The sequence below is a fragment of the Gopherus evgoodei genome, chromosome 3, assembly GCF_007399415.2.
Source record: "Gopherus evgoodei ecotype Sinaloan lineage chromosome 3, rGopEvg1_v1.p, whole genome shotgun sequence".
NCBI lineage: Eukaryota > Metazoa > Chordata > Testudines > Testudinidae > Gopherus > Gopherus evgoodei.
The window spans coordinates 132,507,037-132,534,404 of NC_044324.1; the positions used below are offsets into that span (position 1 = coordinate 132,507,037).

At 47.5% G+C, this 27,368-nt stretch overlaps 1 protein-coding gene and 1 long non-coding RNA gene across 2 annotated transcripts in view; one reads left to right on the top strand and one right to left on the bottom strand.

Annotated features, from left to right (window-relative positions):
* MAP3K4 (mitogen-activated protein kinase kinase kinase 4) overlaps positions 1 to 27,368 on the top strand; it is a 151,962-nt gene that overhangs the window by 59,343 nt on the left and 65,251 nt on the right. The window contains 5 exon segments of the mRNA XM_030556695.1: positions 9,451 to 9,608; positions 11,739 to 11,855; positions 12,236 to 12,335; positions 12,441 to 12,524; positions 21,436 to 21,702. Coding sequence (XP_030412555.1) covers positions 9,451 to 9,608; positions 11,739 to 11,855; positions 12,236 to 12,335; positions 12,441 to 12,524; positions 21,436 to 21,702 — 726 coding nt within the window.
* On the bottom strand, positions 1,684 to 17,375 carry LOC115648704. The gene is made up of 3 exons (XR_003999647.1): positions 17,364 to 17,375; positions 13,550 to 13,553; positions 1,684 to 1,916 (listed from the first exon to the last, which is right to left on the bottom strand). It is a non-coding gene; the product is annotated as an uncharacterized LOC115648704 (long non-coding RNA).

The window sequence follows — 27,368 nt, forward strand, 5'->3', positions numbered from 1 at the left end:
CAGCCGTGCCAAAAAGGGCAGCTAACAGGTATCAATTTCCTCTGAAGAAGTTTAAATATTTTTTTTCCCACCTGGTCCCTGGGTATTTGGTTTTGACTAAGCCCAAGAAGATGAATCTTCTAGGGAGAAAAGCTGATTCCTCTGCTACTTTGCAGGTTTATATAACCAACTATGTAGCCATGTTAGTTCAGTATGATTTTTCTGCAGTGGGACAAGGTTTTAGAGGTAACTGAAAAACTTCCTCAGGAGACCAGATACTAATTAAAGATGAGAGCTGCCGAAGACTAGTTGGTGATGAAGACAGCTTTGCAGACTTCATTAGATGCCTCTGACGTTGTGGCAAGGTCAGTGGCCACTGCTGTCATTATACAAAGAACATTATGGTTGCATCTGTCAGCCTTTCCAAAAGAGGTTCAGGCCACAATCCAGACCTTCCTTTTGAAGGGCCCTCGCCCCTTTAATTGGGGAACTGACAATGCACTTCACTCTTTGAAGGACCCCCAGGACGTCTGTAGGTGTTCACGCTCCATTGCAGAAGTAGTAGTAAATTAGATTCTAATCCTTCGCCTTCTCCATCTTCTTCATATCTGTACTCCAAAAGGTTCCTGACTCTTCTGGAAAAAGGCCTCTCTTTTAAACGTCTGTGACAATGCACTCTTCATCTGGCTAGCGGTTTCAGATTTCAGGCTGCAGTCGAGATTCCTTGACCAGGTGTAGAGGATCTTTATTTCTTCTCCTGTTGGCAATCACCTTTCTCTTTTGTGGATGCATAGACTGTAATTACTGCTGATCAGAGGGCTAATAAATTATCTAGAAAGATTGCTAGCTAATAAATTATCCTGAGGGTTCACTAACTAGTTCTCTTAATTTCCAAAAGTTTGCCTTTTTGAAATTGAAAATGTTTTTGATTCTCCTTCCATTTTTAATTTTAACTAAGTCAACTTTTGATTGCTCTATCCAGTGTTATTTTCTATGACTAGCTTGTCTGTAATTTCCTCGCTACTTACTAAAACCAAATGTCAAATATCACCTCTTGTTGGTTCCAGTCCTGCTAATTGTTCCACCCTGTTTCTGTTACTTCTATAATATCTGGTTTCCTACACTGAACCAGTAGCTCTAGTTCAGGGGTAGGCAACCTATGGCATGGGTGCCGAAGGTGGCACACGAGCTTATTTTCAGTGGCACTCGCACTGCCCATGTCCTGGCCACCATTCCGGGGGGCTCTGCATTTTAATTTAATTTTAAATGAAGCGTCTTAAACATTTTAAAAACCTTATTTACTTTACATACAACAATAGTTTAGTTATGTATTATAGACTTATAGAAAGAGACCTTCTAAAAACATTAAAATGTATTCTTCTTCGAGTGCTTGCTCATATCGATTCCAATTAGGTGTGTGCGCGCCGCGTGCACGCTCGTCGGAAGATTTTTACCCTAGCAACACTCAGTGGGTCGGCTGGGTGCCCCCTGGAGTGGCGCTGCTATGGCGCTGGATATATACCCCTGCTGACCCAACAGCCCTTCAGTTCCTTCTTACTGCCCGTGACGGTCATTGGAACTGTGGAGCGTGGCTTTGCTGATTTCCACATCCCTAGATACTCGTAGTTCTTTACTGTTACTGTGTCTATAGTTCGAGTTCTTGTAGTTATTGTTAGTGTATATAGTTTGGGGGGGGATCGGGGATTAGCCCCTTTCCTCCACCTCGGTGCGGGCCCATGCCCAAGGCACCGGGATTCACACCGTGCTCAGCGTGCCAAAAGCCAATGCCAATAGGGGATCCCCACGACTCCTGCCTCAAGTGCCATGGGGAATCCCACCTTCCTGATAAGTGCCGCATTTGCAAGTCCTTTAAACCAAGGATGAAGAGGGAGCGGGACTTTCGATTGAAGCAGCTCCTCATGGAGTCGGCACTTAGTCTTGCAGCGTCGGCGCCGAGCGCCCAACAGACTGCTTCGGTAAGGAGTGTCCCTCCAGCATCAGACCACTCTGGTCCCGAGAAGGAGTCCCGGCACCGACATCTGCTTGGCACCGCTCCCTGTCCCCGAGACCTGGGAAGCAACATAGTGCCTCAGCTTTGGCTGCACGGAAGGAGCGCTCTTCCTAGACGGCTCGTCAGGCACCGTCATCTGCCGTGGCACTGTTGACTGCGACTCCACAGATGGCGGCTCTGCCAAGCTCGGCGCTGTCGATTCCAGTCCGACAGAGGCCGTTGAGTCCGGTTCCCGACTGCTCCCCAGCTCATGCTGTGGTAGAGCTTGCCCTCCTTTCTACGCCAGAGACCTTCTCCACGGCAAGGGAGCTCATCGCAATGACAGAGTCAACACGACCTCAACCCTCGGCACCTCCAGTGCGGGTGATACAATCCATCGGGAAGCCAGCCATGGTTAGGCCTCCTTCCATTGGTCCACCAGAAAGACGTCGTTCAAGATCCTGGTCTCGCAGACGCTCTCGATCACGCCGTTCCCACTCTCGGCACTGCTCGCAGTCCCGGCACCGCTCTCTATTGCGGCACCGGTCGCACTCGTGGCACCGTTCGACATCTCATTCACCAGACAGATACTCCTGGTACCGATCCGGCTCACGGCACCGATCTCGGCACCATGTATCCCGCAGTCGCTCCATACGAAGGGACTCGAGATCTTGGTTGACTCCTGGCACTGATATGGTAGAAGGTCCCGGTCTCGCTCGCGGTGCAGTTATAGCTCCCGGTAGCGCTCCCCGGTACCGCCCCGGGCCCGAGCGTCAAGATAAGTGGTGCCCTCTCAGGGCCTGTCGGCACCGCCGTGGCCTTCCAGGCACACATCGGTGTCATCGCAGGCTGGTAGCGCATCCTATCATCAGGAGTGTGACTCTGACATCCCCAGCCATATATTCTTGGAGAGACAGAGCCACGAGCAAGGGCCTCATCACTGGTCCTTCTGGACACCGTGGGCATACCACCAAAGCCAAGGTGCACCATCAGTGGCTCAACGGTTGGCCCCATCAGAACACCGGGCACCAGAGGCGACAGTAAGCCACCCCCCACCCACAGGCACGGACGAGGCGCCAATACCATCTGCAGTCGCCAAGGTTCCACCGGATGCAGATGACGCCCATCAAGTGCAGGAGCCACCACAGGACCCTTTGATCCCAGGCCTCTCCTCCTCGCCTGGTGAGGCTGGTGGCGGGGACATCCTCCTCAGGCCCTCCACCAATTGACCTCAGGGCCCATCAGGACCTTTTGCGCCAAGTGGCTCAGAATATGAACTTGCAGGTGGAGGAGGTCCCTGAAATAGAAGACCCAGTCGTGGACATCCTGTCGGCTGATGCACCTACTAGAGTCGTTCTTCCATTCATCCGCACTATACAGGCTAATGCAGACACCATTTGGGAATCCCCAGCTTCAATTCCACCTACAGCAAGGGGAGTAGAGAAGAAATATATGGTCCCCTCAAAGGAATACGAATATCTCTACACTCACCCGCCTCCTTGCTCTCTAGTTGTCCAATCGGTGAACGAACGGGAGCGTCATGGCCAGCCAGCCCTGGCTTCTAAGTCAAAGGGTAGGCGTATGGACCTACTAGACCGCAAAATATACTCATCTGGGGGCCTCCAACTTAGGGTGGCGAATCAACAAGTAGGTATAACTTAACACTTGAGTGTCCCTGGGGAAGTTTAAGGAGCTTCTTCCCCAAGAGTACCATCAAGAATTCACGGCCCTTCTTGAGGAGGGTAAAAAGGTAGCGAGAACCTCCCTCCAGGCCTCTCTGGATGCAGCGGACTCTGCAGCCAGAACTCTGGCGTCAGGAGTGACAATAAAGCCTATCTCCGAGCACCAGCCTTCCCCCCGAATTGCAACAAACTATTCACGATTTACCCTTTGAAGGCCAGGGCCTTTTCTCAGACAAGATTGACCCCAGGTTGCAAAGCCTAAAGGACAATCGCGTTATAATGCGCTCACTGGTTATGCACACGCCAGTGACCCAACGCAGGACCTTCAGGCCCCAGCTACACCATCGTTACGCCCAGACGAGGCCGCGTCAGGACGTCACTAGAAGGCATGGCAAGGGGAATCGTTGGAGACAGTCTGGCCCTCAAGGAGCTCAAAATCAGGCCCCCCTAAACCACCAGCGAGGCCTAAGCAGAACTTTTGATGGGACGCCCGAGGATGGCCCACCAGTTACCCCACCGGATTCTTCTCCTCCCTTTTTCAACTGCCTCTCTCGATTCTTCCCTGCCTGGTCCCAGCTAACTTCAGATCACTGGGTCCTGCGCACAGTGGAAGAGGGATACCACCTCCAGTTTGCCTCAACCCCGCCTTCCCACCCTCCCTACCCATTCCTCTTCAGGGACCCCTCTCATGGGCAGTTCCTCCTATAAGAGGTCCAGTCGCTCATAGCCATGGGAGCCGTAGAGGAGGTGCCAAAGGACATGAGAGGCAAGGGGTTTTATTCCCACTACTTCTTAATCCCCAAGGCAAAGGGAGGTCTACGACCGATCCTAGACCTGAGAGAACTCAACAAATTCATAATAAAGCTGAAGTTCCGCATGGTATCCCTGGGGACCATTATCCCATCCCAGGATCTGGGAGACTGGTATGCCGTCCTCGATATGAAGGATGCGTATTTCCACATTGCAATTTACCCACCACACAGATGGTATCTCCGTTTTGTGGTCAACCACCAGCACTTCCAGTTTACTGTACTTCCGTTTGGCCTTTCTTCAGCTTTGCGTGTCTTCACAAAGTGCATGGCTGCAGTCGCCGTCTCCCTCCGCCGTCGTCAAGTACACATCTACCCATATCTCGACGATTGGCTCATTCGAGGGACTTCCCAATGGCAAGTATTACAGCACCTGCACGTCGTCAGAGACCTCTTCAGGAGCCTAGGTCTCATGATCAACACGGGAAAGTCTACCCTCATGCCCTCGCAGAGAATAGCCTTCATTGGAGCGGTTCTGGACTCTAATCTGGCCAGAGCCTGCCTCCCACAGTCGTGTTTTTCAGACAATGGCTTCATTAATCCGAAGTCTTCAAACCTTCCCGACAACATCAGTGCACACCTGCCTCAGCCTGGTAGGTCACGTGGCCTCCTGCACCTTCGTGACCAAGCACGCCAGGCCACACCTCCTTCCCTTCCAAGCCTGGCTTGCTTCAATGTACCAACCACACAGAGACAGCCTGGATTCAGTGCTCACTATCCTCAGGAAGGTTCTGGGCTCCCTAACCTGGTGGTTAGACCCCACTCTAGTCTGTGCAGGGATGCCATTCCACCCAGCTCAACCCTCGATGGCCCTAACCACGGACACGTCATCTCTGGGTTGGGGTGCCCACCTCGGGGGACTCCGCACTCAAGGCCTCTGGTCGCCTCAAGAATTGGCTTTACACATCAATGTGCGGGAGCTGAGAGCAGTTCGCCAAGCATGTCAGGTATTTTGAGACCATCTCCAGGGCCGTTGTGTGTCAGTGTTCATGAACAACACAACAGCCATGTTTTACATAAACAAGTAGGGCGGAGCACGCTCCTCCCTCCTTTGCAAAGAAGCCGTCCACCTTTGGAACTTTGGCATAGCCCACTCCAATGAATTGGTAGCGTCTTTTCTCCCAAGAGTCCAGAACACCCTGGCAGATCACCTCAGCAGATCCTTCCTGTCTCATGAGTGGTCGATTCGCCCGGACGTCATCCATTCTGTTTTCCGGAAGTGGGAGTTTCCCCACATAGACCTATTCGCCTCCTGAGAGAACAGGAAATGCCAGGTGTTCTGCTCCTTCCAGGGACTCTCCCCGGGCTCCCTCTCAGACGCATTCCTGATACCGTGGAAGAGACATCTACGTTATGCCTTCCCACTGTTTCCACTCGTCCACAGAGTCCTACTCAAGCTTCGCAGGGACAACGCCCACCTGATCCTGATTGCTCCAGTGTGGCCGAGGCAACACTGGTACACCACGTTGTTTGACCTCTCAGTGGCAGACCCGATTTCCCTGCCACTCTGGCTGGACCTCATAACACAGGACTTCAGTAGGCTTCACCATCCGGACCTGCAGTCCCTTCATCTCACAGCTTGGTTGCTGCGTGGTTGAGCCAGTCTGAATTGCATTGCTCTGCATCGGTCCAACAGGTGCTCTTGGGCAGTAGGAAGCCTTCCACTAGGATGGCATATCTCGCCAAGTGGAAGCGTTTCTCCTGTTGGTGCGCTCAGCGTAACTTAGTCCCCAGGCAGGTATCTGTTCCCATTGTCCTGGACTACCTCTGGTCCCTAAAAGAGCAGGGCCTAGCAGTCTCTTCCATAAAGGTGCATCTGACAGCTATTTCCACCTTCCATCCGGCGGAAAATGACCGATCAATCTTCTCTCACCCTACAGTCTCATGGTTCCTCAAAGGACTGGAATGTTTGTTTCCTCAAGTTAGACGCCCGACCCCTACCTGGGATCTAAACCTGGTGCTAGCCAAGCTTATGGGTGCTCCTTTCGAGCCACTGGTTACCTGCTCGCTGCTGTACCTTTCCTGGAAGACAGCCTTCCTCGTCGCTATTGCTTTGGCGAGACGAGTATCTGAGCTTCGGGCTTTGACAGCGGACCCCCGTACACTGTATTCCATAAGGACAAGGGACAGCTGCGACCGCACCCTTCTTTCCTCCCTGTGGTGGTGCCTGCCTTTCATGTCAACCAAGACATTTTCCTCCCAGTCTTCTTCCTCAAGCCGCACTCATCATGTCGGGAACAACACCTACACACCCTGGATGTCCGCAGGGCTCTTGCCTTTTATATCGAGAGAACCAAACCCTTCCGAAGGTCACCTCAGCTCTTCGTAGCTGTCACGGACCGGATGAAAGGCGTACCAGTCTCTTCCCAACGGATTTCATCTTGGGTAACATCCTGCATTCGCACATGCTATGAATTGGCTCACATTCCTGTTAGCCACCTCACCGCCCACTCTGCTTGGGCGCAAGCTTCATCTGCTGCCTTCCTGGCCCACGTCCCCATCCAGGAAATATGTCGGGCAGCTACCTGGTCATCGATTCACACCTTTGCCGCACATTACGCATTGGTTCAGCAGTCCAGAGATGATGCAGCATTTGGCTTAGCAGTTTTGCATTCTGCAACATCTCGCTCCGACCCCACCACCTAGGTAAGGCTTGGGAATCACCTAATTGGAATCGATATGAGTAAGCACTCAAAGAACAAAAGATGGTTACTCACCTTTGTAACTGTTGTTCTTCGAGATGTGTTGCTCATATCCATTCCAAACCCGCCCTCCTTCCCCTCTGTCAGAGTAGCCGGCAAGAAGGAACTGAAGGGCCATTGGGTCGGCAGGGGTATATATCCAGTGCTATAGCGGCGCCCAGCCGACCCACCGAGTGTTGCTAGGGTAAAAATCTTCCGACGAGCGTGCACGCGGCACGCGCACACCTAATTGGGATGGATATGAGCAACACATCTCAAAGAACAACAGTTACAAAGATGAGTAACTGTCTTTTACTGGCACTCAAAACCTTAAATTAGAGTGAATAAATGAAGACTCGACACACCACTTCTGAAAAGTTGCCAACCCCTGCGCTAGTTCCTCCATTTTGTTGCCCAAACTTGTCATATTAGTGTTCCAACATATCAGTTGTTTCTGTCTGACCTCACTCTATTTCTGGATGTATTAGGTATAGTCCTTTTACATTTTTAAAAGCCTGAGTCATGTATTTCCACTGATTAAAGAACCATTGCATTGCTTACCTGAGATTTGAATGTTGTGCTCCTGTTTCTAATGGATTGTCCCTATGAACCTGTCATTATGTTCACTTTTTTGGTAGTTATCACCTTGGCTTTCTGGGTGAGTAAAATTCAGGCTTTGATAATAAGCCTTCCATGCACAATTTTTCAAAAAGACAGATTTATTCTCGGGCTGCCTCACATTTTTTTTTATCAGAAGTGGTTTCAGATGTTCATATAAATCGAAGTACACACTAAATGGTGGTGGGTTTTTTTTTCTAAATCTCATGGATTGCCTTCAGACTCTGAACTCCACACACTAGATCTTCTTAGGGTTGTGTCTTTTCAAAGATCATTCAGACCCTTTGGCTTTTGCTAATAAATCAAAGGATAAGCTGTTTCCTTTCAGAGACTCTCTAAATGGGTTACAGACTGCGTTAAGATTTTCTGCTCATTAAACTACTACTTCCTTCTCAAGTTAGGGCACAGTCTTTACTGGAACTCAGTCAACATTTGTAGCTTGCTTTAGGAGAGTCCCTGTTTCTGAGATTTAGAGTTCAGTTCATATGTTTACCAGTCACTACTCCATTGTGGCAACTTCTAGAACAGACACCCAGTTTGGAAGAGCTGACCTACAGTCATAATTAAGGTTAGATGATGTCATGGGTATTTTTAGTAAAAGCCATGGACAGGTAGCGGCCAGCCACTACCTATCTGTGACTTTTACTAAAAATACCTGGGTAGTGAGGGGGAAGTGGACTAACAGTCTGAGCCCTGCTGCCAGGGGCTGACCACTGGGGGCTGACAGCTTCTCCAGCCCTGCCGCTGCAGTGGGCAGCAGTCACGGAGGTCTGTTAAAGTCATGGAATCCATGACCTCAGTAACAAAATCATATCCTTAGCCATAATTTAGATGGGAATCCTATCACCTATCTCCTTGGAAAGGACTTCTAGTAACTTGCCTACAAAGGGATTTGTGGACAAAGTGCAGACACTTACCTTAAGTAACTGAAATTCTTCAAGATGCTTTTGTCCACACAGATCCCCAAACCCATGTTCCTTCCCTGCTGTTAAGGAGTTTCTGGATTTCTGTATTAGTAAAGAAACTGAGTAGTGGTTGTGGCTGTTCTGCCCTTTGTACCGTCATTGGAGGGAGTATTAGAATACACACAATGCATGTGCAATCTCAGTCGACATTCCTTGCTAAAAGGTTCTTGACTTATGTGGGTAGGCTGTGCACACTGACAGTGGGATGCATGTGGAAGAAAGAATCTCTGAGAACACCACTATTATTAAAATACCTTTAAATTGGCACTAATTCTTCTCTCCACTCAGTATGCCCAACATTGACATGCCATGGAATTCATTGTTGTCAGTAGTGGGTGACAACTTGTTGTGATAATGACACTGTTGTCAGTAGTGAATGACAGCTGAGCTGACTGTACTTGTTTGCATATGAGAGAGGGATTGAGAAGGAGTGCATATATAATGGAGCTCCTCATGTTTGTGCAAATATCTGCAGTCTCCATTGTTTTTCTTGGTGTGTGTTTCTCAAAATAATAATTTGGTGTTTCATTTATCTTCCAGTGCCACAAATTGCAGAGAAGCTCGCAGCATATTTTCTGCTGCAGCAAATAGAATATTACAGATAGTTAGATATTTCCCTCCATCTGCGTGGTATTATGTGGAATCTTTTGTGAGTGTGAAAATTAGGCCTCTTAATTACAGGTTTTATAACAAGTACAATCTAAATGACTTTTTTTCCATTTGCAGGTTTATTTTGATTATATGCGAAGCTGGATCCAAATGCTACAGCAGTTACCTCAAGCATCTCATAGTTTAAAAAATCTTTTAGAGGAAGAATGGAATTTCACCAAAGAAATAACTCCTTATATACGAGGAGGTGAAGCTCAGTCTGGAAAACTGTTCTGGTAGGCCGACTTAAATCACTCTTCTTGTCCTGTCAATTTATTCCAGACATTTAGACCAGTTAGAGTCGCACTGTATAATTCTAATGTCCTGATCTCTCAAAGTAATTTCTGTTATGCTTCAGACTAATGTCACACGCACAATTTTCTCTGTGTGTTATCAGTTCCAAGATTTATTTTAATTGCAGAATCAGGATCTAAAAATAAAAGAATACATACCTTCTATAAATAGGACTTTAGAAGCTATTTTATTGAATGTCTCAGTGGATTCCAGTTCATGCAGTTTTAAGTGGCCATCTTATTTTTAATTAAATTTATCCAAGTAGTGTTAGCATCATCTAATATATTCTAGGATCCTGGAAGTTAGATAGATAAGACATGGAACTTATATGACCCTTGAAATTGACCTCCTGTAGAGGGCTTTCAGATTTCAAACTTGCATCCGCTGAACTCACTATAAAAGAAATGTGAATACACTTTATATACCTTTTTATTATTATACAAAATTAAGTTTCAATTTCTGACCATTTTTAAAATATCAAAAATGCCAAACAGTACTGCTGCCCCTTTTTGATCTGAGTGGGCAGTCAAAGTTCAGTGCCCTGGGGATATTCCAGTTAGGATCAAAAATTGATGATGTAGTTGGGTATTTTTTTATTCAGTCTTGTTTATGTACAAGGAATGTACAAAGAGCTGTTTTTCCTAAGGCAGAAGGAATGAAAACCAGGGGACAGCTGCTTTGCTTACAGCCGTAGCATCTTTCAACATATACCCCTGATCCTGAATCTTCCTTTAGGCTTCTCCCAGGGTTACACTGCTTACAGACAGTTGCTTGGCTTTTTTGCTGCCTCTGAGATCTCGTCTGCATCTAAAATGTAGCTGTATTGTCGAGGCTGTGAAAAATGTGACACCCTGGGCGATATAGTTAGGCGTAGACACAACTAGGTGGAGAGAAGAATTCGTCCATCTTCCTAGCTACTGCCTCTCAAGAGAGTGGATTTACTGCATTGACAGAAAAAAATCCTCCATTGGTATAGTAAGTGTCTACACTGTAGCACTTGTAGTGTAGACATACCCTGAGTCTCTGTTTCTGGTGTCCTCCCCCCCACAGACTTTTTTCCAACCTATAGACACCCACCCACGTGGTCAGAACATTACTCAGTAGAACCCTCTGTACACAAGATGCTAGTTTCTGGGTAGAATCCGTTATGCCTTCTTTTAGAGGTGGCTCCTTAACCATTCCTTAACAGCAGTTTTAAATGATGTGCACCCTTTACAGAGAGCAAATGCTGATAACGTATATGACTTTCAGTGGACGTGTTAACACCTCTAAGGGTACAGGACAAGTAGGTCAGAAATCATCTCAACAAACAACAAATTTAAGCAACTACAACTAAAAGTGCAGAATATTTGCTCAGTTTAATAGGAAATACCTGTTTCCTGAGTTTTCTCCAATTAAAGTAGCTGTTCTCATTGTCCACATCCCATGTAAGTGGTTACTGGGGAAAGTTTCAGACCTGCTAAAACTCCAGAAAAGTACCACAGTTATGTAGTTTCCATTCAACTTGAATGAATGAGTCAGAGTAAACTCATGGTGCCTAATTCTTTCAGGATGTGACTGCTGCCATATTTACAAAATTTCTGGTTCTTTTACTACTACAACATCACATAGCCCAGAGGCATGAGTTCTGTGAGGAGCCCCTCAGTCTTGAATCTGGGCTCCTGCTTCTGCTTGCCACGTTGTTGTGGGTAACTGCTCCATAAATGATTGCTAGGCTTTTGATGCCTGGTATAACCTCTCCCTCAAGCAACCATTGTTCAACTCTAGTCTTCTGCAATGTCAAAGAGAGACAAACTTATGCTGAAAACTTTGTATGTGTCTGGTGGCAGGGCACAACAGGTACTCATGTTGCAGCAATAACTGAACCAGGGGCGGCCCCTTCTGTGGCAAGCCTATTTGGCCCTGCTTGCCGTACTGGGCTTTCACCCTTTCTTGAAAGGAAGGGGCGACCCCACAAGTTGCTGAGACGGGGCAGCATGGCTCTTTTATGTGGGATGCAATACGGAGGAAATAAAAGGAGTGTTAGTGCATAAATGAAAGTGATGTTTATCCCCATTTTCTTTTTGTTTCAGTGATATTGCAGGAATGCTGCTGAAATCAACAGGAAAATTTCTAGACTCTGGTCTGCAAGACAGCTGTGATGAATTTTGGGCCAGTGCTGATGACAGTACTGCATCAGATGAAATCAGGTATTCTAGCCTTCAATATCTGATCTCTCTTATTCTGATGCTCCTTTAGTCCTGTCAAGGACAAGCTGCAGTGTTTAAACTTTTTGAAGCACATGAAAAAAAACTACCTAAATCATCTCTGGGATTTTCAGTCTATAGTTAGTAATTCATCTTTGTTTTGTGTATGTGAAAGCTAATAACCTTGGTTCTAGCTAAGGGCATGAGAAACATTTTATATAATGTTCTCTCAGTGTTATTTTTATATTCCTGTGACATATGTGTCCGAGTGATGTAAATTCATTTCAGTTTGGTGCTTGTGCACATTTATCTTGTATTTTTTCAGTCTCTTCTTACTATTGTGTATTTAAAATGTAGTAACTTCATTCTAATCAACATTACAGGAGGTCTGTTATAGAGACTAGTCGGGCACTGAAAGAGCTCTTTCATGAAGCTAGAGAGAGGGCCTCCAAAGCTCTTGGCTTTGCTAAGATGCTGAGGAAGGTAAAGTTACAATGGTGTTTGATCTAACTTACTAATGTTCATTTTTATTTCTCTGCTTAAAAAACTTCAATTCAGTAAAGAGTTTCTTTTTATAACTATCATTAGGACCTTGAAATAGCAGCAGAATTCACATTGTCGGCCCCCGTGCGAGAGTTCCTGAATGTCCTGAAAACAAAACAGTATGTGAAGGTAAAATCCATTTAATGACATGACACTTGTATGGTTAATACTAAACAAGGTATCCAAAACAAAGCTGTATGTGACTTAAGTGCATCTATTTCTTGCTGAATTTATAGTATCAACTTAGAATTGAGCTGTGGCAATAGAGTTAATTTCTTCTATTTTGAAAGTGCAGCTTTTCTAAAACCACCAGCATTTGTGATAGCTGCAACAACTTTCAAATAATATACAAGATTGGGCCAAATCTCCGGTCTGTATTCCTGGTATATCTTGTACTTAGAGGAGGAATCCTGTAGTGGCAAGGGTGCTAGCCTAGGTCTTGGGAGACCTGGGTTCACTTGGCTGCTCCGACACAGGTTTCCTGTGTGACACTGGGCAAATTACTTAGTCTCTCTGTGTCTCAGTTTCCCACCTGTAAAATGTGATTAATAGCACTTCTTCTTCAAATGATTGCTCATGTGTATTCCACAGTAGGTGTGCGTGCTCACCACTTGCACTGGTGCCGGAAGTTTTTCCCTTAGCAGTACCTGTACTAGGGGAGCGCCGCTGCATCCCCTAGAGTGGCGCCTCTATATTGCGCTATAAGGGGAGCTGCACACTCCCCCCACCCTCAGTTCCTTCTTGCTGCCAGTGAAGGTAGTCAGAACTTTGTGCTCCAGCTCCGCTGCAGCCTTTCTACACGACCTTAGTGGTATCATTCCTGGAATTGTTATTTCAGTTATTAGAGTGGGCTCAGGGCATGCCCCGTGTCCCAGTCTTCAAGTCGTGCGACTCCTGTCGCCATTCTATGCCTAGGAGTGATCGGCTGCTTGGGTGAGACTCACATCAGCGAACGTTGTAAGATCCGCAGGTCATTCAAGCTGTGGACCAAGAAGGAGAGACACGTTTGACTCCGTGCTCTCCTCATGGAATTGGCGTTGGCCCCAACTCAGGCACGCCAGGCGGACTTGGCACCTACCACCGCATCGTCGGTGCGTAGCGAGGCCCCCTCTACCAGTCGGCACTGTTCACCCTCCAAGAAACAGGGTAAGGACCCTACTTTGCAGTGGTGCTGAGACAAGGAAAGAGGGGAGGCTGGTCCCATGTCGGACAGTCCACGGTTCCCCCCAGGCTCAAGGCCTCCGACTCGTGTTGAGCGGAGCAGCCTGGCACCATCCACCCGCACATCTCCGCTGGTACGGATGCTATTGACGCCGGATGTGATGCAGGCTGCGAAAGACATGATGAGTCTGCCGATTCCAGGCACACAGTCGGTGACGGCTCCGTGGTCTTGGGGCAAGCCCCCATTGGGTTCCCATCAGACCTCTCCTGCGGGTCGCAGTTTCCACTCCGAGGGCCGCTTCCCGCATCGTTTGGCGCTCAACGACAGATCATCCGGCAGCTCACGCCCTCCCTCGACGCTGACCAGGCCATCCTGGTCACCACCTGCATGGGAGTCTCAGGGACCCTCTACACCGCCTGCCAGCGAGCACAGGCATCGAGAGAGGCTCTGGGAACGTTTCCCTTTGCAGCGCGACTACTACGGCCGTTCTTGACGGGGTAGACATCGTCGTTCTCGTTCCAGTTCCTGCTCAACTAGACGTCGTGCTCAGGATTCCCCTCACGATGACTCTGCACCGGGACACCGGAGCTCCCGCGGCACTCATGGGTACCGAAGTAGCACTTCAGGCGGGTACCGGTCCTCAAGGTCCAGGTCCCGAGGGAGGCGACATTTCAGGCACCGTTGCTCACCGTTCTCGTGAAACTGTGCGTTCGACAGTGGCCTCGGCACCCAGCTGCCCATCTCCATCATGCGTGGCCCAGCCAGGGCAACTACAACCATCAGGCCTTCAGCCGGGTCAGTGGCAAGGGGCCCGGTGGTAGGGACAGTGGTGCCAGTTGGCACCCTAGCCGCTAATGGCCGCCCAGACGGGGGCCCACTCGGTCGCCGGAGCATCTCAAGCCCCATCAGCCTTATCCGGCCATCTAAGAGACAGATCAGCGGGCCACGAGTTGGTGGACTCGCGCCCAGATTCTGATCTGGGGCTCGACCCACTGGTACCAGCCAAGGCCCACGACTCCATGCTGACCCTTTCCCCGGCACTGGACAACACCATAACAGCGTCCCTGCCATCAATCCCTCAGGAGGACTTTAAGGCGCACCAAGACCTGCTAAAGCGGGTGGCATCCAGCCTCCAGCTGCAGGCCGAGGAAATGGAGGGCCCTTCCAATTCCCTCTTTAATGTGTTGTCCCCCTCGGCACCGGGCCATGTGACTCTGCCCCTGCACCAGGGTGTAGCCAACATTTCCAACACTCTGTGGCAAACTCCCATCTCCTTGGCCCTAATCTCCAAGAAGGCTGAAAGGAAGTACTTTGTGCCAGCCAAAGACCATGAGTACCTCTACCTCTATTCCCACGTAACTCACTTGTGGTAGAGTCGGTAAACCAGAGAGGGCGACCAGGCCAGCCCGTGCCTACCCCCAAAAATAAGGATGTCAGACGACTGGACTCCTTTGGTAGAAAAATTTATTCCTCAGCAAGTTTCCAACTCAGGGTAGGCAACCACCAGGCACTGCTGAGCAGATATAACTTTAACTTGTGGGAGTCTCTGCCTAAGTTTGAGCCTCTCCTCCCAGACTGGGACAGGAAGGACTTTTAAGGCCCTGGTGGAAGATGGGGCAGCAGCAGCGAAAGCGGCCCTGCAAGCGGCGTCGGACGCAGCCAACGCTGCAGCACACTCGATGGCTTCAGCGATTTCCATGTGCAGGCATTGTGGCTCCTTCTGTCTGGACTGTCAACGGAGGCCCAATCCCCTTATGCAAGACCTCCCGTTTGATGAGAAAGTGCTCTTCGTTGTCCAGAAGGATGTCAGGCTGCATGGGATGAAGGATTCCCATACCACCCTGCAAACCTTGGGCCTCTGTCACTCCAGCTAAGGATAAGGTCAAACTGCAAACATCAGCTCAATCTGCGAGGAGCAGATATGAGCCCCTGTATAAGAGACCGAGAGACCAAAAACGCTGGTTTCAGTGACAGTCCCGCTCCGCCTCGCAGCCTGGGCCCTCTAAGAGCAAGAGGCAGGGAAAGAGCCAGTTTTTGACTATTTGCAGAGGGGCACCGGACCAGTTGCCAGGGAGACCCCCCGATTAATAAAGTTTGTGTTCTGCAACCGTTTGTCTGCCTTCCACATGGTGTGGTCCCGTATAACATCGGACCTCAGCACCATTTCCAAGGGCTACATGTTGCAGTTCACCTCACCCCCTCCAAACCGCCCGCCTTCCCCTGGAGACCCGGAGCATGTCCACCTCCTGGGGCAGGAGGTGGACTGTTTACTGCACCTGGGGGCAGTGGAAAGAGTACCAGTAGAATTCCAGGGCAAGGGGTTCTAATCCCGGTACTTCCTGATCCCGAAGGCCAAAGGGGGCCTCAGGCCCATCCTGGACCTCCAGGGCCTAAACAGTTTCCTGGCCTGCTCCAAGTTCCGCATGGTGTCCCTGGCCTCTATTATCCCCTCCCTGGACCCGGGGGACTGGTATGCGTCCCTGGACCTCCAGGACGCATACGTCCACATCCATATTTTCGAGGGGCGCAGGCACTTCCTCCACTTCCTAGTGAGGCTAGACCACTACCAGTTTGCAGTCCTTCTGTTTGGCCTATCCACGGCACCAAGGGTTTTCACGAAGTGTATTGCTGTGGTAGTGGTCTACCTCAGGCGGGAAGGGGTGCAGATCTTCCCATACCTGGACAGTTGGCTACTCAAGGGCGACTCGCATTCCAAGATGCAGACCCATGTGGAGCTTCTTCTCTCGACATGCGCCAGTCTCGACCTAGTGATGAACAAGACCAAATCAGCCTTAGTTCCAGTTCAGTGCATAGAGTTCATTGGGGCGCTGCTGGACTCTTCGAGGGCCACAGCCTCTCTCCCCCTAGGCAGGTTCGAGGCCCTGAGAGATCTCATTGCCTTGGACACGGCTTTCCTGGTAACAACGGTGGGAGCATACCTTCGAATTCTGGGCCACATGGTGGCATGTACGTACATAGTCTGCCATGTCAGACTCTGAATGAGGCCCCTCCAACTCTGGCTTTCCTCCCAATTCTCTCAGGTCTGGGACGGGCTGGACAAGGTTCTCACGGTTCCGTCCCCGATACTGGCTTCCCTTCAGTGGTGGTCTTGCCTGAGCAATATGCTGCAAACGGTTCCCTTTCGGGATGCCAGCCCATCTGTAGACCTGGTGACTGACGTGTTGGACCTGGGTTGGGGAGCCCACACAGGAAACATGCAAACCCAAGGGACATGTTCGATCCTGGGACTTGTCCCTTCACATAAATGTCGAAGAGCTCAGGGCGGTACATAGTGTGCGTGGCCTTTCATACGCACCTTCGTGGCAGGCTGGTCAGGGTCCTCACGGACAACACTGCTGCCATTTACTACATCAACGGGCAAGGCGGGACTCACTCCCTAGCCCTCTGCCGGGAAGCCTTGAGCCTATGGGAGTTCTGTATAGCCAACGATATCTCTCTGAGGGCTGCACACCTCCCGGGTGTCTGCTGTACGCAAGCAGATTTGCCTCAGCAAAGTCTTCTCCCCCCAGTACGAGTGGTCACTTCACTCGGAGGTCGCTCACCGGCTCTTCTGAGAGTGGGGAGTTCCCCAGGTCGACCTCTTTGCATCCGGCCAGAACCAGTGTTGCCCCCGGTTCTGCTCCAGGGAGGGTATGGGGAGGGGCGCAATCTCCAATGCGTTCCTCCTTCGGTAGTCGGGTCGGCTCTTTTATGCTTTCCCACCATTCCCCCTCATCGACAAAGTCCTGCAAAAGGTAAAAGCAGACAAGGCGAGAGTCATCCTCATAACCCCGGAATGGGCCCACCAACACTGGTACGGGACCTTCCTTCGCCTCTTGGCCCCCCCGAGCTGCTGCCACTTCGCCCAGACCTCCTCTCCCAGAGTGGGGGCTGCCTCCTCCATGCCAATCTAGCCGTGCTCCACCTTACAGCGTGGTTGCTCCTCGGCTAGGCGAGGAGGAGGGCAGGTGTTCGGACCAGGTAAGGCAGGTCCTCCTGGAAAGCAGGAAGCCATCCATGTACCGTACATACAGGGCAAAGTGGTCCAGGTTCTCCAAGTGGGCAAGTGAGCAGGGAGTCTCTCCCTCCTCCGCACCTCTCCAGCTTATCCTGGACTACCTCTTGTCCCTTAGAACCCAAGGACTGGCACCCGCCTCGGTCAGGGTACACTGGGTGGCCACATCGGCCCTCCACCCGCTGGTGCAAGGGCACTTGGTCTTTTCCCACTCTGACCTCCTGCTTCCTGATGGGCCTTGACCGTTCGTTCCCATACGCTAGACCCCCCCCATGCCACAATGGGACCTGAACCTGGTTTTGTCACGACTCACCGGTCTTCCCTTTGAACCTCTGGCCATGTGTTCCTGGTCTCGCCTCTCATGGAAGGTGACCTTCCTTGTAGCAATAACGTCAGCCTGCCATGTCTCGGAACTCAGGGCCTTGACCTCAGAACCCCCCCCATATGGTCTTCCACAGGGATAAAGTCCAGCTTTGCCCACACCCGGCGTTCCTCCCGAAGGTGATCTCCGCCTTCCACATGGACCAGAGCATCTTTCTCCCTATGCTCTGTCCTAAGCCCCATTCCTCCAACAAACGCTGCTTCCACATGCTCGATGTACGTAGAGCGCTGGCATTTTACCTGGATCAGATCAAACCCTTCCGGAAATCCTTGCAGCATTTTGTTGCCTCGGCTGAGCGGGTGAAGGGGCAACCTATTTCCACCCAGCGTCTTTCCCGCTGGATTATCTCATGTATATGCATGTGCTATGACCTGGCAGGGTTCCCCCGCCACCAGTCGTTAGGGCACACTCAATGAGAGCTCAGACCTCATCAGCTGCCTTCGAAGCCCATGTCCCTATCCAAGACATTTGTAGAGTGGCCACTTGGGCGTTACGTGTTTGTCTCCCAGTCTAGGGATGATGCCGGGTTCGGCAGTACTCCATCCCAGTCTATCGTGAACTCCTCCCCACCTCCAACAGGGATAGCTTGGAATCACCTACTGTGGAATACACAGGAACAATCACTCGAAGAAGAAAGGGCAGTTACCTGTTCGGTAACTGGCGTTCTTCGAGATGTGTTGCTCAGGTATATTCCACATCCCACCCTCCTTCCCCTCTGTCGGAGTTGTCCGGCAAGAAGGAACTGAGATATGAGGGGAGTGCGCAGCTCCCCTTATAGCCCAGTATAGAGGTGCCACTCTAGGGGTCACAGTGGCGCTCCCTGAGTACAGGTACTCCTAAGGGAAAAACTTCTGGCACTGGTGCACGTGGCGTGCACGCACACCTACTGTGAAATACACCTGAGCAACACATCTCGAAGAAAAAAGTAACTGTCCTTTTCCTACCTCACAAAGGTTGCAAGGATAAATACGCTAAAGCTTGTGAGATACTCAGATACTTTGGTAATAGAGTTTCCTACTGTGTCCTTTTGTCTTTGGTGTGTAAAACTTATAATGTAAAATTTCTTCCTTGACAGTAGTCTGTTAACCTATTTGTGAACATAAGTCTAGTTAGTATTAATCAGAGTTGTACATACATTTTGAGGGGAGAATAAAATCGATAGTCTGAAATGTGTTTTTTATTGCATCTATTCTGTAATTAGATCTTTTAACCTTCTTTTTTCCAAAATGGATTTTGGGATTTATCATCTTGGCTTTCTAAAAATGCATTTGACTTTTAATGTTGGCAGCCTAGTCAGATCAGATGCTAATTAGTTTCACAAAATGTTTCTTTTTTATTTCTGAAGTATCAATAACAGCCTTGTAGTTTAAAGTTTTCTTCCATCCTCTAATCAAACTGGTTTAAATTGTAAAATTAAGAAAAGTAATTTTAAAAATGTTGAGTGCAGTATTTGAATTTAGCCTTATAGCAGAGGTCATATTTAGCCTAAGGAGTTGCGTTTAGGGGATTAAAAGTTCCTTAAATCACCTTTGCAGTGTCCCCTCCTCCCAACGGAGAGGCATTGACTTTTTGAGGGTTCCTACTGCACTGTTTTCCTCTATGCCAGGAAACTGGTATAAACATAGTTGTTTAAAATGATTTGCGTGAATTTAGATGTGGTGGAGGGTGTGGGCTTAGCTTTGAAAACTGAAAAACTAGTAGTTATCTAACCTTAGTAACCTTGAATTTTTTTAAATGTTTTGTTACATTCCAGCCAGTGCAGCTGTGTTTGTAAAAGCTGTTTATAGAAACTGTTTCCTTGCACAGGGAAACTAGTGTAGATGAGCCCTGACAGACTCTGAATAGAGTTTTGTGTTGTCTGCAGCTAGAAAAATGCTGACTGACATGTTAGGACTAGGGGGCAGGAGAAGGCCGTAAACAGGCAAAATTAAAGGAAGGATTTTCAGACCTCGGTCCCAAAACCTGCTGAAGGGATCATGATAAAGAGAGGGAAAAGAAAATGGACAAATTCTGGTCTTTGTGAAGAAAAAATGTGTAAATGGCTGAGTGATGTAATTTTAAAAATGGATTATGCGCGATAGCTCGTTTTCATTGCTTTCTGCCATTAAGCAGTTATTAAGATGTGTCCAGGAAGGGAGGCAGCAGTCTTATTTTTGGAATAGTATATTCAAAAATGTAGTTATTTGTGAAGATCTGTTTTACAATGAACAAGAGGAGTGAGAATTCAGTTTAATTGGGCGCTTGAATAGCATCATCTTTGGAGATTTTGCTCTTTCCTCTCTATAAATTGCCTTAATGTATGAGATCCATAATAAGTAACTTTTGACAACACTAATTCATAAGCTAGAGGGAGGGATAGCTCAGTGGTTTGAGTATTGGCCTGCTAAACCCAGGGTTGTGAGTTCAGTCCTTGAGGGGGCCATTTAGGGATTTGGGGCAAAAATCAGTACTTGATCCTGCTAGTGAAGGCAGGGAGCCGGACTCAGTGACCTTTCAAGGTCCATTCCAGTTCTAGGGGATAGGTATATCTCCTATTATTATTATTTATCATAAGTGTTGTGGCACCATTTTTTTAAAAAGAAATTTATTTAACATATGTAATATTCCTTAAATAACGCTTTACTTTACAATGGAAATTTGTCCTGGACTCTATCACAATAATACAAAACAAATTAACCTCTGTAAATTTGAGTGTCAGCAATAACTAAAAAGACAAGCCATTGTTTTGATCAGTCCTTTTATGCCGAGACAGTATGTGTTTCTGTCATGGGCTGTGAAGGAAAGTTATAAGAATAGTTCCAGAAATTGAGTGAACTTTTCCCCTGAATTTTTTTTAAATGTTCCATTGTTTAAGCAGAAGGGAACTGATTTTTAATGTCATGTCAGTGGTAACTTGTTTCTTTGTTCCTTATAATGATTTTAACATTGGGAAGGGATAGCTAACACTAAGGGGAGGGATAGCTCAGTGGCTTGAACGTTGGCCTGCTAAACCCAGGGTCATGAGTTCAGTGCTTGAGGGGGCCACTTAGGGATCTGGGGCAAAATCAGTACTTGGTCCTGCTAGTGAAGGCAGGAAGCTGGACTCAGTGGCCTTCCAAGGTCCCTTCCAGTTCTATGAGAGAGGTATATATACATACATCTTTTTCAATGATGCGTGTAAAATAATCATTTAAAGATGTGTGTGGGAGCAACTCTGTATTCTGAGTTGCTGTGGCATTACCATACTTACAGTGTGTTACTTGATTTTTAGCATGTCATCAGCACAGGTGGTGTGATGTGATTAAAAGTGGGTATATTGCTAGAATGGCTGCACTCCTAGAGATATTGCCAGTTTAGTAATATTTTCTATACTTAAAATGGGGAATATATCTAGAGCTGAAATGACCATTTTAAGCGGACTCTGCTGCATGTACAACATCCTGAGAAGCTGAGTGGTGGCCTGCAGTTTTGCTTACCAAATGCCATTTTATTCTTTCTGCAGGTACAAATCCCTGGACTTGAAAACTTACATGTGTTTGTCCCAGATAACCTTGCAGGGGAGAAATCTGTGATTTTACAGCTGATGAATGCAGCTGCAGGAAAGGATTGTTCTAAAGATTCAGAGGAGGTTGCATATGAGGCCTACTTACTGATGACCAAGCACAGTGATAAAGACCATGAATTAGGTGACAGCTGGAGCACATGGGAAGGACAGCCAGTCAAAATAGTGCCTCAGGTGGAAACTGTTGATACCTTAGGTAGTATGCAGGTATGTGTTTTCCATTTTATGTCTACTTTTACTTGGAGGTGAAGTGCTTCCAGAATAATGACCATAGATGTTAAATGAGACATTTTTCCTTCTGTGACTAAGATGTATTGGAGATATAATAGTAACCAAGGACAGTAAACTAAGTATGTTCTTGCTTTGATATTTTATCTCTAAATATATGTTATTGCAGGAATTGAATCTGAGACTATTTTTGAAAGTAACATTTTTATTTCCAAAAAAAAAAAAAATTCTTCCTTATTAAATCAAGAGAATTAATAACTTATTCACAATAGAGCTGCTCAGTATCAGATGTATAGTTAGACTGATAGTGTTTTGTTTTAGCAAAAAGACATCATATCTTGTGAACTGATAGGCCATTGGTGTTTGCTTTGGGTGCATTAAGTCATGAGGCCAATTGCTTCAGATGCTGGGCAAATCACTTATTCCCAAATATTAATAAAAAAATGAGTGCCTCAAAATAGACTTCAGTTGGTGCTACTGGATGCTCAGCATTTTTGAAATTCAGGCCACTTATTTAGGTTGTAACTTTAGGCTCCTGTTTTTGAAAATCTTGGCTTTAATCTCTGTGTCTCAGTTCCCCATGTGTAGAAACTGAACGAATAGTTCACTATCTCACTGGATTGATGTGCAGTGGAATTCATTCATGTTTGTGAGGTGCACAGATACTAAAGTGATAGGAAACTTGTGAGTACCTAAATATAGGAATTCTTAAGCTCTGCAGGAAGAAATCTTCCCATTCATACTCTGAGCCAGCCGGGGTCCCTTCCACCATTTCCTCTGCTCCACTATATGCAACCAGGACTCGCCTCCCCTGCTGCCCACGACCCCTACCACCAGAGCCAAATAAGATTTTTTCCTTCTAGTGTTCTCTACACTTCCTCACATCCCTAGCCTGATTCAGCTCCCTTATGCCCTGACTCTTTTTTACCTCCTAAATCAACTTTGGTTTGCCTTCAGACTTCTTGGGTTGACCCACTAGTTAAGTGTTAGAATTCCTATTCCATGTATACCGCTATTTGTAATGTATAGACATTGCTTCTTGTTTGTTAATACTACAGACTGCTGAGTGATAAGTATACGCTAATGATAGCTAATCTAGTCTCCAATGACGTCCTTGTTAATATTTTTTTTACAGATATTCTAAAACATCAGGCTTTTTTAAAGTTGTGATTTTCTTGAAGAAATAAATAATAAGACACAGAATTTCATTTGGAAATTATATCTACCATCTAATATATATGTAAAAATCATTGATTTTTTTTTGGAAGGCTATGTTTAAAAAGTAAGGAGGTGAAAAATTAAAGTAATATATGAAGACCTACTAAATATTCCACACTTTCTATAGTCTAAACTGCAGGGAAATGTTTAAAAATTGTATATTTTCATTGAAAATTAAAACACTATTTCTGAAAACATTTCTGTTTAAATCTTAAACTTTGTAAAAATTCTTTTTAATGTAAAAAGTTGAATCCTAAAAATAATTGGCAGTTTCCAATTGGATCAAGGGATAGCTCAGTGGTTTGAGCATTGGCCTGCCAAACCTAGGGTTGTGAGTTTAATCCTTGAGGGGGTCATTTAGGGATCTGGGGCAAAAATCAGTACTTGGTCCTTCTAGTGAAGGCAGGGGACTGGACTCAATGACCTTTAAAGTTCCCTTCTAGTTCTAGGAGATAGATATATCTCCTATTATTATTATTTAATTAGAATCTAACATTGTATTTGTTTTATACTAAAGTAGCTTATGAATGACAGTCATGATTCTGGAGTAGTAACTATGTAGATGAATTTGGACTTGATCTGCTGTAATTAATACGTTATTACAACTGAGTTCTTTAAGTTTGTCATTAACAGCTCACAATGTGAATTGTGACCTTGTCTTTGCTCTGGGGCCATCTGTTATCTTATATATCTTTGCAGGTTTTACTGAAACACTGAATGTTAGTTCCTAAAGGATATATGCATATTTTAGGAATTCACAAGTATAACATAGTTCTTCGAGTGCTTGCTCACGTCCATTGCATTGTAGGTGTGTGAGTTAACCACGTGCACCTGTGCTGGAAGTTTTTACCTCAGTGGTATCTGTAGGGGACCAGCTCTGGAGCCCTCTGCAGCGGCGCGCGTATGCACTGGTGTAAGGGGCACCACTGGCTTCTCTCAACCTCAGTTCCTTCTGACCGCCAGTGATGATGCCGAGACATCTTCTTGCCCCGGCAAGCTTATTCCTCTCAGCTGTGCCTAGTTGTGAAGTTTCTGTATATAGTTGTTAGAAATTTGTTAGTTTTATAGTTCCCTTAGTGTACACCTAGTATTAGTTTGTTAGTCCTGAATAGGACTTAGCCTAGAGACGGGACATGCCCTGGTCCCTGGGCTTCAAACCTCGTGACTGTTGCAAGAAACCCATGCCAGTCAGTGATCCCCATCGAAGTTGTTTGAAGTGCTTAGGGGAAACCCACATTAGTGACAAGAGCTTCAGAGCGCGGTCCAAAAAGCAGTGGAACATTAGTTTTTAAGCGCTTCTTGTGGAGTTGGCCCTTACATTGGCCTCAGAGCCAACCAAATCGGAGTATGCTCCTAGCACTGCAGCCTCAGTGCGGAGTGCACTGCTGGCACCGGCCTCAGATTGGCGCCGATCCCCATTCCCAGTACTAGCGAAAAACCAAAGAAAGGTCAGGAGAGGACATTCTGTTGTATCCCATAAAGAGAAGGAGAGGGCTGGAGGAGAGGCTGCTCTTCCCCTCCAGATGGAGATCAGGCTCCGACTCCTGCCAGGAGCAACCAAGCTACTCACCCAGCCCGCTGCACCGCTCCGGGGGGTCAAGACGCCAGAGCCTGATCACTGTACCACTAGTATGGTTCACCGTGAGCACGCTGATGGTCTCCAACACATCAGTTTTTACTCACTCACGTTCCTGATCTACGGAGCAGCACCGCTCACTAAGGTAGGGTGTCAATAACCGGGGTACTGTCGCCGATCCGCTGAATGCCACTGCCGGTCACCGGGATTGCGGCACCCAGAGTCATCACCCTCATACAGAACCTCAGTGGAGGTCTGGGATCAGAGCTGACAGGATCGGGGTAGACAGGCAGCCTCAGCACCATCCTGGTCCCTCAGGCATGTATCCCCCTCCTTGTGCTCGGACAGCAAGGAGGAAATCCTGCCCATGGGCTAGGGCCACCCATCGAGGGCACTGGCATTCCTTGCTGGGCCACCAGTGGCAACATGGCCCCGGGGCCAGTGGCCTGCCCCCTGGCAATTTTGCAACCCCTGGAAATTTCCTCAACAATCATGGGGGTATAAGTCAGCCTCGGGGGCATCCGACAAATGGTCGGCAACAGTCTCCTGCCCGCCCTTTGGCTGGGATGTAGAGTCATAGCAGGCTCCACAGCTTCAGCCAGCCTCCACTGAGGCTCCCATGGCAGAAATGGCGCAGTTGGTAGGACTGCCTGTATCTGCCTCCTTATCTTCTTTGCCTGATGAAGGATAGTGGGGCCCTCTCACCCGATTCCCCAGGATGATTCCAAGGCTCACTAGGAGCTCCTGAAGAGGGTTGCTTCAAACCTGTGGCTGGAAGCCAAGGAGCTAGCAGACCCCTTGGATTTCCTGATTGATGTACTGAGAGTGGCAGCCCCTGCCAGGGTGGCATTGCCAGTGCACGAGGGAGTGGTGAAAATCACTAAGGACCTGTGGCAGACACCTTCCTCACTGTCCCCCATCTCCAAACGGGCAGAGCGAAAATACTATGTCCCCACTAAGGGGTATGAGTATCTTTATGATGTCACCACCCTGCCCCAAGCTTACTGGTTGTGTCGGCAGCCAAGGAGCGCAGCAGAGAGGGCCAACCGAGATCGATGCCTAAGAACTAGGAGGCAAAATTTATTCTACATCCAGCCTCCAGCTGAGAGTGGCTAACCATCAGGCCTTGCTTGGCCACTATGATTTTAACATCTGGCAGTCCATGGCCAAATTCTGATTAGCTGCCAGAGGAACCTAGAAAGGAATTCCTGGCTATCCTCAGTAAGGGCAGGCGGTGGCCAGGGCAGCCCTCCAAGCAGCCTCAGATGCACGGACTCTCATAGACTCATAGACTTTAGGGTCAGAAGGGACCAATATGATCATCTAGTCTGACCTCCTGCACAAAGCAGGCCACAGAATCTTACCGATCCACTTCCATAACAAACTCCTAACCTATGTCTGAGTTACTGAAGTCTTCAAATTGTGGTTTGAAGACCTCAAGCTGCAGAGAATCCACTAGCAAGTGACCCATGTCCCACGCTGCAGAGGAAGGCAAAAAACCTCCAGGGCTTCTGCCAATCTGCCCCAGAAGAAAATTCCTTCCTGACCCCAAATATGGCGATCAGCTAAACCCTGAGCATGTGGGCAAGACTCACCAGCCAGCACTCAGGAAAGAATTCTCTGCAGTAACCCAGATCCCATCCCATCTAACATCCCATCACAGACCACTGGGCATACTTACCTGCAGATAATCAAAGATCAATTGCCAAAATTAAGGTATCTCATCATACCATCCCTTCCATAAACTTATCAAGCTTAGTCTTAAAGCCAGATATGTCTTTTTCACCCACTACTCCCTTTGGAAGGGTGTTCCAGAACTTCACTCCTCTAATGGTTAGAAACCTTCATCTAATTTCAAGTCTAAACTTCCTAGTGTCCAGTTTATACCCATTTGTTCTTGTGTCTACATTGGTACTAAGCTTAGATAATTCCTCTCTCTCCCTAATATTAATCCCTCTGATGTATTTATAAAGAGCAAGCATATCCCCCCTCAGCCTTCTTTTGGTTAAGCTAAACAAGCCAAGCTCTTTGAGTCTCTTTTCATAAGACAGGTTTTCCATTCCTTGGATCATCCTAGTAGCCCGTCTCTGAACCTGTTCCAGTTTGAATTCATCCTTCTTAAACATGGGAGACCAGAACTGCACACAGTATTCCAGATGAGGTCTCACCAGTGCCTTATATAACGGTACTAACACCTCCTTATCTTTGCTGGAAATACCTCGCCTGATGCATCCTAAAACTGCATTAGCTTTTTTAATGGCCATATCACATTGGTGGCTCATAGTCATCCTGTGATCAACCAATACTCCAAGGTCCTTCTCCTCTTCTGTTGCTTCCAACTGATGTGTCCCCACTTTATAACTAAAATTCTTATTATTAATCCCTAAATGCATGACCTTGCACTTTTCACTATTAAATTTCATCCTATTACTATTACTCCAGTTTACAAGGTCATCCAGATCTTCCTGTATGATATCCCGGTCCTTCTCTGTGTTAGCAATACCTCCCAGCTTTGTGTCATCCGGAAACTTTATTAGCACATTCCCACTTTTTGTGCCAAAGTCAGTAATAAAAAGCTTAAATAAGATTGGTCCCAAAACTGATCCTTGAGGAACTCCACTAGTAACCTCCTTCCAGCCTGACAGTTCACCCTTCAGGACGATTTGTTGTAGTCTCCCCTTTAACCAGTTCCTTATCCACCTTTCAATTTTCATATTCATCCCCATCCTTTCCAGTTTAACTAATAATTCCCCATGTGGATCCGTGTCAGATGCCTTACTGAAATCAAGATAAATTAGATCTACTGCATTTCCTTTGTCTAAATAATCTGTCACCTTCTCAAAGAAGGAGA